The 16,107-nt window shown below is 40.9% G+C and overlaps 1 protein-coding gene across 1 annotated transcript; it reads left to right on the forward strand.

Annotated features, from left to right (window-relative positions):
- Positions 1 to 266: 266 nt before the first annotated feature.
- Positions 267 to 14,780, forward strand: LOC112252000 (mucin-2-like). Its single transcript, XM_042322925.1, has 4 exons — positions 267 to 421; positions 3,389 to 4,150; positions 9,583 to 9,668; positions 13,199 to 14,780. Exons 1-4 carry the CDS (start codon positions 364 to 366, stop codon positions 13,577 to 13,579), a joined length of 1,287 nt encoding a protein of 428 aa, XP_042178859.1. The 5' UTR covers positions 267 to 363; the 3' UTR covers positions 13,580 to 14,780.
- The last annotated feature ends 1,327 nt before the right edge of the window (positions 14,781 to 16,107 follow it).

Genomic DNA, 16,107 nt, shown 5'->3' on the forward strand with positions numbered 1-16,107 from the left:
TCGTCATTATTCACGATTCATTCAGGATTATTGTATAATTTCAAATCCAAAATGCTGGATTACAGAGCCAAAACTAGAAGAAAAAAATCGTTGTCCCAATTCTTTTGGAGCTCACTTTTACGTAGCACCTTTGTTTTGATGGGACAATTAACATTGAATTCCACATGCCCGTGCAACGTCTCTCCCAATGTTTTAATCACAGGTGAAAAGAGAGAAGGAGGTATCAGATTTCTAGATGACCAGACCACTCCCACTTTCAACCAGTATAATACTACACAGACCTGCAAAAAAATTAAACAGACACTGAAATAAATACGTTTGTTTGTGTTGCTAACGAACCCTTCTCTACTGCCCACATTCACAATGCTTTATTTGATTCTCTTTGTTGGAACTTTCGTCCTGTCCTCGGGGCAATTCACGAGTAAGTAGCCACTTCTGAATCCTATTTTTTGTGTAGTCAATATATATCAATGTAGGTATTGGTATGTTGAGATTCAATCAAGGCTATTGTGTCTTATCTAGCGAGCCTATACACCGTGTTTTATTGGTCGAAGTGAGCTTTACAAAAAAATCGCTTTGTAGGAATTACGACCCAAATTGTGTTAATTGATAGCTATTTAATTACTTTTGTCCAGTTGATGTGCACGTTAAATTGGTAATTGGTTGCAGAAAATGAAGATTATTTTAACAATAAACGTTGACGTAATCTTATCATCAAATAAAGTGTGTACACATCTATGATATGCTTCTGATATGACGCACAAACCGATCTATCAATCTACATTGGAATCTTTGTCAGGTTTGAGCATATCCGAGTTGCTTACATTATGGAAATAGGTTGTTAAACATAGGCTAAATACTATTCGCGCTGATATAGGGGCTAGACCTAGTGTAAATTGCAGTCTGGACATGGACATGCCAAACGTAGTCAATAAGCAATATTAAATTCCCTAGGTTATTGATAAGGCCTAACAATACAGTGTATAATTCCAATCAAATTCTAATTAAAACCCAAAACAACTTGCTTTAAATAGGCCATGTCTATAAATATAGTTACAGGCACCGTCATTACTCCCGAGGGCGTAGGCATATAATACAGACAAAGCTATTTAGACTATGGAGGGTTTTACACACATCCAAAGTTTTCACAGGAGCTGGATAAATATCCAATATAACGAGTAAGGGGGAACATCCACTGACCGGTATACCACTCGCAAATGTAATGCTGGCTACCAAGTGCAAGCTAGCTAGCTAAATTACCATAAATGTTTAATGCTTTTCGACCTGTCCCCAAATGAATGTCATTGGTTCAGAGTTTGTTTTGATATTTTAACCTGCGTGTCGTGATCGCATTTGGTGTGGGGGGACAAAATACATTTACGCACGATGGCGCACGCGCGCAGCTGGTTTGGGTTCTGTGTTAGTGCACTGAGCAGCAGCTGAAAGGACTCGGAGGAGGGGGGGGGCACAGCGGATCCTACACATGTGCAGAAATGTCTGTTTCTTTAGTCCAAAACTTCTGTGTTCCAGAAGAACCAGAACCACAGCCACTCCTTATTTCAAAATAGGATTTTTATCAGAAGCATGACATCATAAATTGCATCTCTCGTTCCATGAGCATAAGGCACTCAATGCACACATAGAACTAAGGGCTCTTCTATTCACTGAATATAGATTATTAAATAGCAGACAGTAACCCTACAATAGGTCTAGTTATAACAACAATATAATATTTTTTAAAATTTGTATTGGCTTCAATGTGGAAACATCCATCTACACACATTTCAGTCTCATTTTGAAAATGCTCTGCATGTTTGAGCCATGGACAGTTGGACGTTGCCCAAACGTTATAATAAGATTCACCTACTATCACTGTGGTTATGGCCTGTTAGTGACTTTGCCACGCGAAAGGTAAACAAACTAACAGGCCAATAGCCATGGCAACAAGCGGATTCAGCACCAAGGAATTACCGCGATTTAACAGTTAGGTCCTAAAGCTTGAAAGTGTAAGATGCCATTTTTTTTTTAGAAAATGATGAAGGAAAAACAATATGCATTCTAATAAGCAATTCCTAAACAGACTTGCTACAGTCACTGACACCGTTCATTCTATTGTGATAACTTGACCTAGACAGACTTCCTACAGTCACTGACACCTTTCATTCTATTGTAATAACTTGACCTAGACAGACTTCCTACAGTCACTGACACCTTTCATTCTATTGTAATAACTTGACCTAGACAGACTTCCTACAGTCACTGACACCTTTCATTCTATTGTGATAACTTGACCTAGACAGACTTCCTACAGTCATTGACACCTTTCATTTAATAGGCATCGCACATAGACCTAATGAGTCGCAGAGACAAAAATTATGTCCAATATAAAGAAAAACCGTGAATGCCTGTTTTGCTGCTTGTGATATTTAAATAAAACATTGGTTAAAGGCTACTGATTAAGCTACTCTGTGCGTCTGCTGGCAAGATCAATACCAAAACCAATTGTGTTACTGCTAAGACCAGCTTTTGGTGAGTCTTAAATATAAACAGTAGCGCTGCTTGAAATTGGCACATTGGCCAATGTTTTTAAGGACACACCTCAAATATGTCCAAGATAGCTGATATAAGTCAGGTAAATTGGCGCCAGGGTTGTAAAAGCCAGCGCTCTGATATTTTCTAAATTGAAATTAGCCAAAGAGTGTGCGTTTGACACTAGCGCCGCCTTAACACTGGGCTCCCGAGTGGCACAGCGGTCTAAGACACTGCATCTCAGTGCTAGAGGCATCACTACAGACCCCCTGGTGCAGCAGTCTAAGGCACTGCATCTCAGTGCTAGAGGCATCACTACAGACCTCCTAGTTTGAATCCAGGCTGTATCCCATAAGGCGACGCACAATTGGCCCAGCGTCGTCCGGGTTTGGCCGTTGTAGGCCGTCATTGTAAATATGAATTTGTTCTTAACTGACTTGCCTAGTTAAATAAAGGTTACATTTTTATTTTATTAAAAACGCCAGGCAATCATAGAGCCTTATATGTGTTGTTCAGAACCTAAATTAAATGTCAACTTTTTTTCTAGTCAACTTGTGGTGGTAGAGATGCAAGCTTGTTTGCATTCAGTCAAACAGCATCCAATGTTGCAATGACATGACTGTTACAGTCGTCCGTTTTTGTTATTACAGTATTAACTTATTATTGGACATTCAGGCTATATTTCCTGTGGCAACACATCCTCCACTCTATTCAAAGTCCACAGCATTGCAAACATTTGGGATTGAGTGGTAAACACCAAGTCTTTCACAAAATTGTGCAACAGGCTGTACATTTGTTTAATCAGCATTGATGATAATCTGTTTGTGCTACATCAATTCTTTCTTCACAACCACAACAGCTAGCCCATCGTTTACAACATCAACCACAAGTTCCATAACCTTAACAGCTAACCCGTTGTTGGCACCATCAACCACAACACCTACAACCACAACTACTGTCCCTGGGGATACAAGTACTGTCCCTGAGGAAATAACAACCACAACACCTACAACCACAACTACTGCCCCTGGGGATACAACTACTGCCCCTGGGGATACAACTACTGCCCCTGGGGATACAACTACTGCCCCTGCGGATACAACTACTGTCCCTGGGGATACAACTACTGCCCCTGGGGATACAACTACTGCCCCTGGGGATACAACTACTGCCCCTGGGGATACAACTACTGCCCCTGGGGATACAACTACTGCCCCTGGGGATACAACTACTGCCCCTGCGGATACAACTACTGCCCCTGGGGATACAACTGCTGCCCCTGGGGATACAACTACTGCCCCTGGGGATACAACTACTGCCCCTGGGGATACAACTACTGCCCCTGGGGATACAACTACTGCCCCTGGGGATACAACTACTGCCCCTGGGGATACAACTGCTGTCCCTGGGGATACAACTACTGCCCCTGGGGATACAACTGCTGTCCCTGGGGATACAACTACTGCCCCTGGGGATACAACTGCTGTCCCTGAGGAAATAACAACCACAACACCTACAACCACAACTGTTATCGCGGATTTTACAACAACACCCACAGCTGGTGTCCCAGAGGATTCATCAACACCCACAACCGTTCAACCAACAACAATTCCTACAGCAAGTACGTGGGAATTTAGTTTTTATGTCAAATGTACATTGTGGGCGAAATGTGACAAACAAAGTTTGCTTGCCATCAACTTAGTTCATTCTTAATATAGATTTTATTAGGCCAAAGTGATTTACAGTACTAAGATACAGCCCAGATGTTATTGTATTCAATTCCATTTACTTCCTGAGCATGGCATGCAATTCTTTCTGTCTGTGATCTTAACAATCCTAGCTCATGATGCCCTTTTGAACATTCCCAATCATCGTTATGTTATTCATGTACAGTACCAGTCAAAAGTCTGAACACACCTACTCATTCAAGGGTTTTTCTTTATATATTTTTTTACTATTTTCTACGTTGTAGAATAATAGTGAAGACATCAAAACTATGAAATAACACATATGGAATCATGTATCAAATGAAACTTTGTGTGTCATATGCGCCAAATACAACCGGTGAAATGCTTACTTACAATCACTTAACCAACAATGCAGTTCAAGAAAGAGTTAAGGAAATATTTACCAAATAAACTAAAGTAAAGAATTATAAAAAGTAACACAAAATAACAATAACAATAACAAGGCTATATACGGGGGTACTGGGTCTATGTGCTGGGGTAGAGGTTAGTCAAGGTTTTTTGGACATGTAGTCTAGGTAGAGGTAAAGAGCAACAGTGGCTCCTTAACAGCTTCTACCCACAAGCCATAAGACTGCTGAACAACTACTCAAATGGCCACTCGGACTATTTACATTGACCCCCCCCCCTTCACACTGTTGCTATTCGCTGTTGTAGTTACCAAAAAGGTGTTAAACAAATCAAAATATGTTTTATATTTGAGATTCTTCAAAGTAGCCAGACTTTGCCTAGATGACAACTTTGCACACTCTTGGCATTCTCGAAACCAGCTTCCCCTGGAATGCTTTTCCAACCGTCTTGAAGGAGTTCCCACATATGCTGAGCACTTGCCTGCTTTTCCTTCACTCTGGTCCAACTCATCCCAAACCATCACAATTAGGTTGAGATCAAATCAACGTTTATTTGTCACGTGCCCCGAATACAACAGTAAAAAGACAATGAAATACAGTAGTGAGGCTGAATACAGTAGTGAGGCTATAAAAATAGGGAGGCTACATACAGACACAGGTTAGTCAGGCTGATTGAGGTAGTATGTACATGTAGAGAGATGAACAGAGAGTACCAGTAGCGTAAAGAGGGGATGGCAGGACACAATGCAGATAGCCCGGTTAGCCAATGTGCGGGAGCACTCGTTGGTAGGGCCAATTGAGATAGTATGTACAGTGGGGCAAAAAAGTATTTAGTCAGCCACCAATTGTGCAAGTTCTCCCACTTAAAAAGATGAGAGAGGCCTGTAATGTTCATCATAGGTACACTTCAACTATGACAGATAAAACGAGGGGAAAAAAATCCAGAAAATCACATTGTAGGATTTTTAATGAATTTATTTGCAAATTATGGTGGAAAATAAGTATTTGGTCAATAACAAAGTTTATCTCAATACTTTGTTATATACCCTTTGTTGGCAATGACAGAGGTCAAACGTTTTCTGTAAGTCTTCACAAGGTTTTCACACACTGTTGCTGGTATTTTGGCCCATTCCTCCATGCAGATCTCCTCTAGAGCAGTGATGTTTTGGGGCTGTTGCTGGGCAACACAGACTTTCAACTCCCTCCAAAGATTTTCTATGGGGTTGAGATCTGGAGACTGGCTAGGCCACTCCAGGACCTTGAAATGCTTCTTACGAAGCCACTCCTTCGTTGCCTGGGCGGTGTGTTTGGGATCATTGTCATGCTGAAAGACCCAGCCACGTTTCATCTTCAATGCCCTTGCTGATGGAAGGAGGTTTTCACTCAAAATCTCACGATACATGGCCCCATTCATTCTTTCCTTTACACGGATCAATCGTCCTGGTCCCTTTGCATAAAAACAGCCCCAAAGCATGATGTTTCCACCCCCATGCTTCACAGTAGGTATGGTGTTCTTTGGATGCAACTCAGTTGAGTTTTTACCAAAAAGTTATATTTTGGTTTCATCTGACCATATGACATTCTCCCAATCTTCTTCTGGATCATCCAAATGCTCTCTAGCAAACTTCAGACGGGCCTGGACATGTACTGGCTTAAGCAGGGGGACACGTCTGGCACTGCAGGATTTGAGTCCCTGGCGGCGTAGTGTGTTACTGATGGTAGGCTTTGTTACTTTAGTCCCAGCTCTCTGCAGGTCATTCACTATGTCCCCCCGTGTGGTTCTGGGATTTTTGCTCACCGTTCTTGTGATCATTTTGACCCCACAGGGTGAGATCTTGCGTGGAGCCCCAGATCGAGGGAGATTATCAGTGGTCTTGTATGTCTTCCATTTCCAAATAATTGCTCCCACAGTTGATTTCTTCAAACCAAGCTGCTTACCTATTGCAGATTCAGTCTTCCCAGCCTGGTGCAGGTCTACAATTTTGTTTCTGGTGTCCTTTGACAGCTCTTTGGTCTTGGCCATAGTGGAGTTTGGAGTGTGACTGTTTGAGGTTGTGGACAGGTGTCTTTTACACTGATAACAAGTTCAAACAGGTGCCATTAATACAGGTAACGAGTGGAGGACAGAGGAGCCTCTTAAAGAAGAAGTTACAGGTCTGTGAGAGCCAGAAATCTTGCTTGTTTGTAGGTGGCCAAATACTTATTTTCCACCTTAATTTGCAAATCAATTCATTAAAATTCATACAATGTGATTTTCTGAAGAAAAAAAAACATCATTTTGTCTGTCATAGTTGAAGTGTACCTATGATGAAAATTACAGGCCTCTCTCATTTTTTTAAGTGGGAGAACTTGCGCAATTGGTGGCTGACTAAATACTTTTTTTGCCCCACTGTACATATGAACATGAATGTATAGTTAAAGTGACTATGCATATATGATAAACAGAGAGTAACAGCAGCGTAAAAGACGGGTTTGGGCGGGGTACACAATGCAAATAGTCCGGGTAGCCATTTCATTACATGTTCAGGAGTCTTATGGCTTGGGGGTAAAAACTGGACAGGTCATCTGATGCAGCACTCCATCACTCTCCTTCTTGGTAAAATAGCTCTTACACAACCTGGAGGTGTGTTGGATCATTGTCCTGTTGAAAATCAAATGACAGTCCCACGTAGAGCAAGCCAGATGGGATGGCGAATCGCTGCAGAATGCTGTTTTAGTCATGCAGGTTAACTTTGCCTTGAATTCTAATTAAATCACTGACAGTGTCACTAGCAAAGCACCATCACACTCCATGCTTCACGGTGGGAACCACACATGCGGAGATCATCCGTTCACCTCCTCTGTGTCTCACAAAGACACAGCGGTTGGAACCAAAAATCTCAAATTTGGACTCATCAGACCAAAGGACAGATTTCCACTGGTCTAATGTCCATTGCTTGTGTTTTTGGCCCAAGCAAGTGTCTTCTTCTTATTGGTGTCCTTTAGTAGTGGTTTATTTGCAGCAATTCGACCATGAAGGCCTTATTCACACAGTCTCCTCTGAACAGTTGATGTTGAGATGTGTCTGTTACTTGAACTCTGTGAAGCATTTATTTGGGCTGCGATTTCTGAGGCTGGTAACTTCCTTTCCTGTGGCGGTCCTCATGAGAGCCAGTTTCATCATAGCGCTTGATGGTTTTTGCGACTGCACTTGAAGAAACTTTCAAAGTTCTTGACATTTTACGGATTTACTGACCTTCATGTCTTAAAGTAATGATGGACTGTCATTTCTCTTTGCTTATTTGAGCTGTTCTTGCAATAATATGGACTTGGTCTTTTACCAAATAGGGCTATCTTCTGTTTACCACCCCTACCTTGTCACAACACAACTGATTGGCTCAAATGCATTAAGAAGGAAAGAAATTCCACTAATAAACTTTTAACAAGGCACCTACCTACACCTATTAATTTAAATGCAATACAGGTGACTATCTCATGAAGCTGGTTGAGAGAATGCCAAGAGTGTGCAAAGCTGTCATCACAGCAAATGGTGGCTGCTTTGAAGAATCTCAAATATAAAATATATTTTGATTTGTTTAACACTTGGTTACTACATGATTCCATATGTGTTATTTCATAGTTTTTTTAATCTTCACTATTATTCTATGATGTAGAAAATAGTACAAATAAACCCTGGAATGAGTAGGTGTGTCCAAACTTTAGACTGGTACTGTACAATATAGCGTGTTGTACAATGTAGAAAACAATCAAACAAGCTCTAAAAGCTAAACGGAAAGCAATTCCTTCAGATATTAAATTAATTATTATTCCTACCTGCCTCATATTACCCTGAGCGTTACTGTAGCCCAATCCTAAGGGTTAGCATTACTAAGACTGTTCATTTGGACTGGTGCCTCTTGATTTGTCATAACAGATTCCTATTTAATCAATAATTATTATTGTACAATCATTATCATATTGGCCCCTCCACCACACATTACTCAGTAATGTGTGGTATTGGATTTGCCCCAAACATAACACTTTGTATTCAGGACATAAAGTGAATTGCTTTGCCACATTTTTTGCAGTATTACTTTAGTGCCTTGTTGCTAACAGGATGCATGTTTTGGAATATTTTTATTATGTACAGGCTTCCTTCTTTTCAGTCTGTCATTTAGGTTAGTTTTGTGGAGTAACTACACTGTTGTTGATCCTCAGTTTTCTCCTATGACGGCCATTAAACTCTGTAACTGTTTTAAATTCACCATTTTCCTCATGGTGAAATCCCTGAGCGGTTTCCTTCCTCTCCGGCAACTGAGTTAGAAAAGACGCCTGTATCTAAGTAGTGACTGGGTGTATTGATGCACCATCCAAAGTGTAATTAATTACTTCTCCATGTTAAAAGGAATATTCAATTTTACCCATCTACCAATAGGTGCTCTTCTTTGCGAGGCATTGGAAAACCTCCCTGGTCTTTGTTGTTGAATCTGTGTTTTAAATGTACTGCTCGACTAGGGGACCTTACAGATAATTGTATGTGTGGGGCACAGAGATGAGAGAGTCATTCAAAAATCATGTTAAACACTACTATTGCACGCAGAGTGAGTCCATCCAACTGATTATGTGACTTGATCAGCAGATCTTTACACCTGAATTTATGTAGGCTTACCATAACAAAGGAATTGAATACTTATTTGACTCAAGACATTTCAGCTTTTATTTTTTATTAATTTGTAAAAATGTATAATTCCACTGACATTATGGGGTGTTGTGTGTGTGTGTGTGTGTGTGTGTGTAAGCCGATTACAATAAATCTCAATTTAATCCATTGTAAATGTAGGCTGTAACGCAACAACACGTGAGTGTGAATATTTTCTGAAGGCACCGTACAAGGGAAAAATCACAGCGTTGCAGAAATGTATAGTACATATTCATTGACCTTAACTATTTATGTGTCTCATCGCTTCCATCTTCCTCAGACCTGACCACGTTTGCACATGCAGCGGTGAATTTATCCAGCTACGAAAATCTGGATAGCGATACAATCGTTTCAAACATTGAGGAGGTATGTTGACAATATGTCTGTCTTCCCTCTGTCTGTCTTCCCGCTGTCTGTCAGTCAGGTTGTTATCAATTCAGAATTGAATGCTTGATCAATTCCTTTTGTAATGTGGAAATCAAAATAGTAAACAGGATGAATAATTGGAATTAATAAAGATGTATTTGAAAATTCCAACGTTACGGTAAATGGTTAAACTGTAAATCTATAGATTCCAGGTTCTATAGTATTCTATATTTTTTATTTTTTATTTTTTATTTATTTCACCTTTATTTAACCAGGTAGGCTAGTTGAGAACAAGTTCTCATTTACAACTGCGACCTGGCCAAGATAAAGCATAGCAGTGTGAGCAGACAACACAGAGTTACACATGGAATAAACAAATTAACAAGTCAATAACACAGTAGAAAACAAAGGGGGAGTCTATATACAATGTACAATGTGTGCAAAAGGCATGAGGAGGTAGACGAATAGTTACAATTTTGCAGATTAACACTGGAGTGATATATGATCAGATGGTCATGTACAGGTAGAGATATTGGTGTGCAAAAGAGCAGAAAAGTAAATAAATAAAAACAGTATGGGGATGAGGTAGGTGAAAATGGGTGGGCTATTTACCAATAGACTATGTACAGCTGCAGCGATCGGTTAGCTGCTCAGATAGCTGATGTTTGAAGTTGGTGAGGGAGATAAAAGTCTCCAACTTCAGCGATTTTTGCAATTCGTTCCAGTCACAGGCAGCAGAGTACTGGAACGAAAGGCGGCCAAATGAGGTGTTGGCTTTAGGGATGATCAGTGAGATACACCTGCTGGAGCGCGTGCTACGGATGGGTGTTGCCATCGTGACCAGTGAACTGAGATAATGCGGAGCTTTACCTAGCATGGACTTGTAGATGACCTGGAGCCAGTGGGTCTGGCGACGAATATGTAGCGAGGGCCAGCCGACTAGAGCATACAAGTCGCAGTGGTGGGTGGTATAAGGTGCTTTAGTGACAAAACGGATGGCACTGTGATATACTGCATCCAGTTTGCTGAGTAGAGTGTTGGAAGCCATTTTGTAGATGACATCTATCTATATCTATACTATATCTATAGTATTCTGCTGGTGACTTTCTCAAGAGAATCTGTAGATCTGAACTGAATGGGATGGCAGCGTAGCCTAGTGGTTAGAGCGTTGGACTAGTAACCAGAAGGTTGCAAGTTCAAACCCCAGAGCTGACAAGGTACAAATCTGTCATTCTGCCCCTGAACAGGCAGTTAACCCACTGTTCCTAGGCTGTCATTGTAAATAAGAATTTGTTCTTAACTGACTTGCCTAGTAAAATAAAGGTTAAAAAATTTTTTTAAATGTGTAAAGAGAAGCCTTTTGAACAGTGGTAGGCTAATGCAGGCAGATATTATCATGGATGTGCGTGCAAGATTACATTTTTGGGCCATCTTGGTTATTTTAGATCAATACAAAGCGATAGGTTAGATCCACCCAGGACAAGGACCTGCTTTTGTGGGTTTTTTAATCAGTTTTCTGCTTGCATGTGTTAGATTAATTACTTTTTAGTTTTAGTTTTGCTCACAAGAGTTAGCTATGAGGCATGCAGAGGAGCCTTGCTGGTGGAGAGTTTTGGTGAGAACTTGACACGAGAGCTAAAGCAACATGATTGATAGTGTTAGTTTGACCTAGATAAAATCCCAAAGTTACTTATTTGGCCCAAAATGTAACTTTTCCCCATACACACAGACTCATGCTACTATCTGCCTGCATAAAATCCTACTGATGTTCAAAAGGCCTCTTTACACATTTATCAAACATCTTTGTCTATATGGTAAATCTATAGATTCCCCTGTAAATGTGTAGATGAACCAATAAGATGGGGATCTATACATATACAGTGAGGGGAAAAAAGTATTTGATCACTGACAAAGAAATGATCAGTCTATAATTTTAATGGTAGGTGTATTTGAACAGTGAGAGACAGAACAACAACAACCAAAAATCCAGAAAAACGCATGTCAAAAATGTTAAATTGATTTGCATTTTAATGAGGGAAATAAGTATTTGACCCCTCTGCAAAACATGACTTAGTACTTGGTGGCAAAATCCTTGTTGGCAATCAGAGGTCAGACCGTTCTTGTAGTTGGCCACCAGGTTTATACACATCTCAGGAGGGATTTAGTCCCACTCCTCTTTGCAGATCTTCTGCAAGTCATTAAGGTTTCGAGGCTGACGTTTGGCAACTCGAACCTTCAGCTCCCTCCACAGATTTTCTATGGGATTAAGGTCTGGAGACTGACTAGGCCACTCCAGGACCTTAATGTTCTTCTTCTTGAGCCACTCCTTTGTTGCCTTGGCCATGTGTTTTGGGTCATTGTCATGCTGGAATACCCATCCACTACCCATTTTCAATGCCCTGGCTGAGGGAAGGAGGTTCTCACGCAAGATTTGACGGTACATGGCCCCGACCATCGTCCCTTTGATGCGGTGAAGTTGTCCTGTCCCCTTAGCAGAAAAACACCCTCAAAGCATAATGTTTCCACCTCCATGTTTGACGGTGGGGATGGTGTTCTTGGGGTCATAGGCAGCATTCCTCCTCCTCCAAACACGGCGAGTTGAGTTGATGCCAAAGAGCTCCATTTTGGTCTCATCTGACCACAACACTTTCACCCAGTTGTCCTCTGAATCATTCAGATCTTCATTGGCAAACTTCAGACGGGCATGTATATGTGCTTTCTTGAGCAGGGGGACCTAGCGGGCGCTGCAGGATTTCAGTCCTTCACAGCGTAGTGTGTTACCAATTGGTTTCTTGGTGACTATGGTCCTAGCTGCCTTGAGATCATTGACAAGATCCTCCCGTGTAGTTCTGGGCCGATTCCTCACCGTTCTCATGATCATTGCAACTCCATTAGGTGAGATCTTGCATGGAGCCCCAGGCCGAGGGAGATTGACAGTTATTTTGTTTTTCTTCCATTTGCGAATAATCGCACCAACTGTTGTCACCTTCTCACCAAGTTGCTTGGCGATGGTCTTGTAGCCCATTCCAGCCTTGTGTAGGTCTACAATCTTATCCCTGACATCCTTGGAGAGCTCTTTGGTCTTGGCCATGGTGGAGAGTTTGAAATCTGATTGATTGATTGCTTCTGTGGACAGGTGTCTTTTATACAGGTAACAAACTGAGATTAGGAGCACTCCCTTTAAGAGTGTGCTCCTAATCTCAGCTCGTTACCTGTATAAAAGACACCTGGGAGCCAGAAATCTTTTTGATTGAGAGGGGGTCAAATACTTATTTCCCTCATTAAAATGCAAATCAATTTATAACATTTTTGACGTGTTTTTCTGGATTTTTTGTTGTTATTCTGTCTCTCACTGTTCAAATAAACCTGCCATTAAAATTATAGACTGATAATTTCTTTGTCAGTGGGCAAATGTATAGAATCAGCAGGGGATCAAATACTTTTTTCCCTCACTGTACAGGTAATTCTATTTGATTTATTGTTTTTACACATTTACAGTAACATACATAAATGTATTTCTTGTATTTCAGTTCTTGAAGCAAATAAGCAATAATGCCCTTGGACCTCTGAAGATAACAGTGAAACGTTTCTCAAAATGTAGCGGCGCACAGTGTGGAGACCAGCAACCCTCTACTACCCCTCAACCCACCACTGGCCCTCAACCCTCTACTACCCCTCAACCCACCACTGGCCCTCAAACCTTCCCTGACACTCAACCCTCTACTACCCCTGAACTCTTCCTTGACACTCAACCCACCACTGGCCCTCAAATCTTCACTGACACTCAAACCTTCCTTGACACTCAACCCTCCACTGACCCTCAAACCTTCCCTGACACTCAAGCCACTACTACCCCTCAATTCTTCCCTGACACTCAAACCTCCACTGGCCCTCAACCCACATTTACATAGATCACCAGACATCTGTATAGCCTACTTGTTGATTTGTTAACTTGTCAATAATTTGAAATGGAGTGGGGTAAATTGAAATGTAGGTACATAAATATATGTCATACATGTTCATACTCTAACTTTGAAGGAATAGCTATGTTTTTTAAAAGTCAGTGATATTGGTAACACTTCCCATTGAGGTATCCTTTAAGTGAGTTGTAAAAGGTATATGAATACTTCATCAACCGTACTGACTGGGATTAGGATATGTATTTTACTGTATGACAGGGACTGGTAGATATTGCAATCAACAAGTTTAAATCAATCATGTGGAAATATCTCCATAGACCCTGAACTTTGATGTAGTAATTCAAAGACTCTGCTTTGTGAAGATTGAAACTGCTTTTTCTATAAAGTATGGCAGACTATTTAGAAATATGTTTTTTTTTTTAGCTAAATATTTTCTAGCTTTTTTATTCTGTTATTTTCATTACTTTTTATGATGTATTCTTTGTGTTGTTTTCCTTTGTCAGGTTGGGCCCCTCTCAATCAAACCTGTTTTCAACCCCATTGTTATTTATTGAAGCTTTATTTAACTAGGCAAGTCAGTTAAGCACAAATTCTTATTTACAATGACAGCCTACCCCTGCCAAATCCAGACGACACTGGGCCAATTGTGCGCAGCCCTATGGGACTCCAAATCACAGACGGATGTGATCCAGGCCTGGAATCAAATCAGGGTCTGCAGTGACACCTCTTGCATTGAGCTGCAGTGCCTTAGACTGCTGTGCCACTCGGGAGCCCAATTGTGGTATGTTAGATTGTGATCCTCTCAATCAAACCTGTTTTTCAACCCCATTGTGGTATGTCAGGTTGGGTCCCTCTCAATCAAACCTGTTTCTAGGTTCAGTCAAAACAACTTTCTTCTTGTGCTCATTTGGAATCATTGATTAAAAATAACATGCCAAATCTTCTCTTATGTTGATTATATTGCTAACTGACTTGATTTAAAATTATTTTCAGATGATGTGGGCATGACATGCTGTGTGGTTGATTGACTTTTTTTTAAATGCATTTGTTGGCAGTGGCTAGTTTAAAGGGGGCCTGAACATACTGATTTCACCTCTGTTTTCCTCATTAAGTAAAATGCATTTTCCTTTTGGGGGTGTGGTTTGATGTGGGTGTGTTATGTTCACTATATAAAATAATATAAAAAATGTGATTTGTATTTGTTTTGCCTCTTGGGCCCCCTATAGGGGCAGTAGGTAGCTATAGGGGCAGTAGGTAGCCTAGTGGTTAGAGTGTTGGGCAAGGTTGCTCGACCAAATCCCTGAGCTGACAAGGTAAAAAATATGTTGTTCTGCTCCTGAGCAAAGCAGTTAACCCACTGTTTCCCGGGTGCCGAAGACATGAATGTTGATTAAGGCAGCCCCCCCGCACCTCTCTGATTCAGAGGGGTTGGATTAATTCAGAAGACACATTTCAGTTGAAGGCATTCAGTTCTACAGCTGACTAGGTATCCCCCCTTTTACAGACTTGGGCCCAGAACCTGACTCACACAATTGACCAGTCACATGTATTTATAATGGAATAAAAACATATGGAAATATTAATCAGCTACCCAATCAAGGCAAGGTCACCCCAGTTACCTTATGTGGGTCCTCCTCCCCCCCATCTGACGATTAGCAGAGTGGCACAAGGCAGCGGCAGGTAGCCTAGTGGTTAGAGCGTAGGTGAAAATCTGTCATTCTACCCCTAAACAAGGCTGTTAACCCATTGTTCCCCATTACGCTGTCATTGTAAATAAGAATTTGTTCTTATCTCGCTTGCCTAGTTCAGTTTGAAAACATGTATTTTTTATATAATATAGCCTATACAGTATATTGCCAAAATACATACTTTTTAAAAATTATATTATTTATTTTGTTGTCTCTTGGGCCCCCCCATGGGCCTGGGCTCAGGGTCTTCAGCCCCGGTAAGCACCTGCATTAATCCGGCCTTGGACATGTGGGCATGATTGAAATCCCATACCCAACTATCAAACCCAACCAGGAAATCGGCATACCTATAGACATACCTATGCCACACTTCCATTTCAGTGATCTCCACCCTGAATGAATAGTGGGGTGAATAGAATGCTTTTCTCATGCGTAAGTTCAAGGTGTTATAGAATGCGTTTTTGTTGGTAGGTCACTCTGATAGGCCTACATTATGCTCCAATAGCCAGAGTAGTCTACTTGGCCACTGTCTACAACTGTAACTTAAAGTGGGTACAACCTCAGTGGTCACAGTAAACGTTTGCCAGAAGTTGCACAGAATGCTCATAGTGTTCAAGTTTCCAAGACCATAAAATGTGCTGACGAAAATGAGAGGGAACATTGGTTAACAGATACATAGATGTAGAGGTTGTTCTGCAGAAACAAAGTAGTGTGTTTGTACTTAGAACAGTTGTTTTGGATTTTTTACTGTTTTATGTCAACGCTGCATAAGACTACATAAAATATTTATATACTGTAGGGTATAATCATATGTAGGGCATCGTGACTCTA

Source organism: Oncorhynchus tshawytscha, linkage group LG06 (assembly GCF_018296145.1).
Source record: "Oncorhynchus tshawytscha isolate Ot180627B linkage group LG06, Otsh_v2.0, whole genome shotgun sequence".
Classification (NCBI taxonomy): Eukaryota; Metazoa; Chordata; class Actinopteri; order Salmoniformes; family Salmonidae; genus Oncorhynchus; species Oncorhynchus tshawytscha.

Coding starts and splice junctions, on each gene's coding strand:
- LOC112252000 (XM_042322925.1), top strand. CDS start 364: ATGCTTTATTTGATTCTCTTTGTTGGAACTTTCGTCCTGTCCTCGGGG. Junction 422..3,388: donor GTCCTCGGGGCAATTCACGA/GTAAGTAGCCAC, acceptor CAACCACAACAG/CTAGCCCATCGTTTACAACA. Junction 4,151..9,582: donor AACAACAATTCCTACAGCAA/GTACGTGGGAAT, acceptor CATCTTCCTCAG/ACCTGACCACGTTTGCACAT.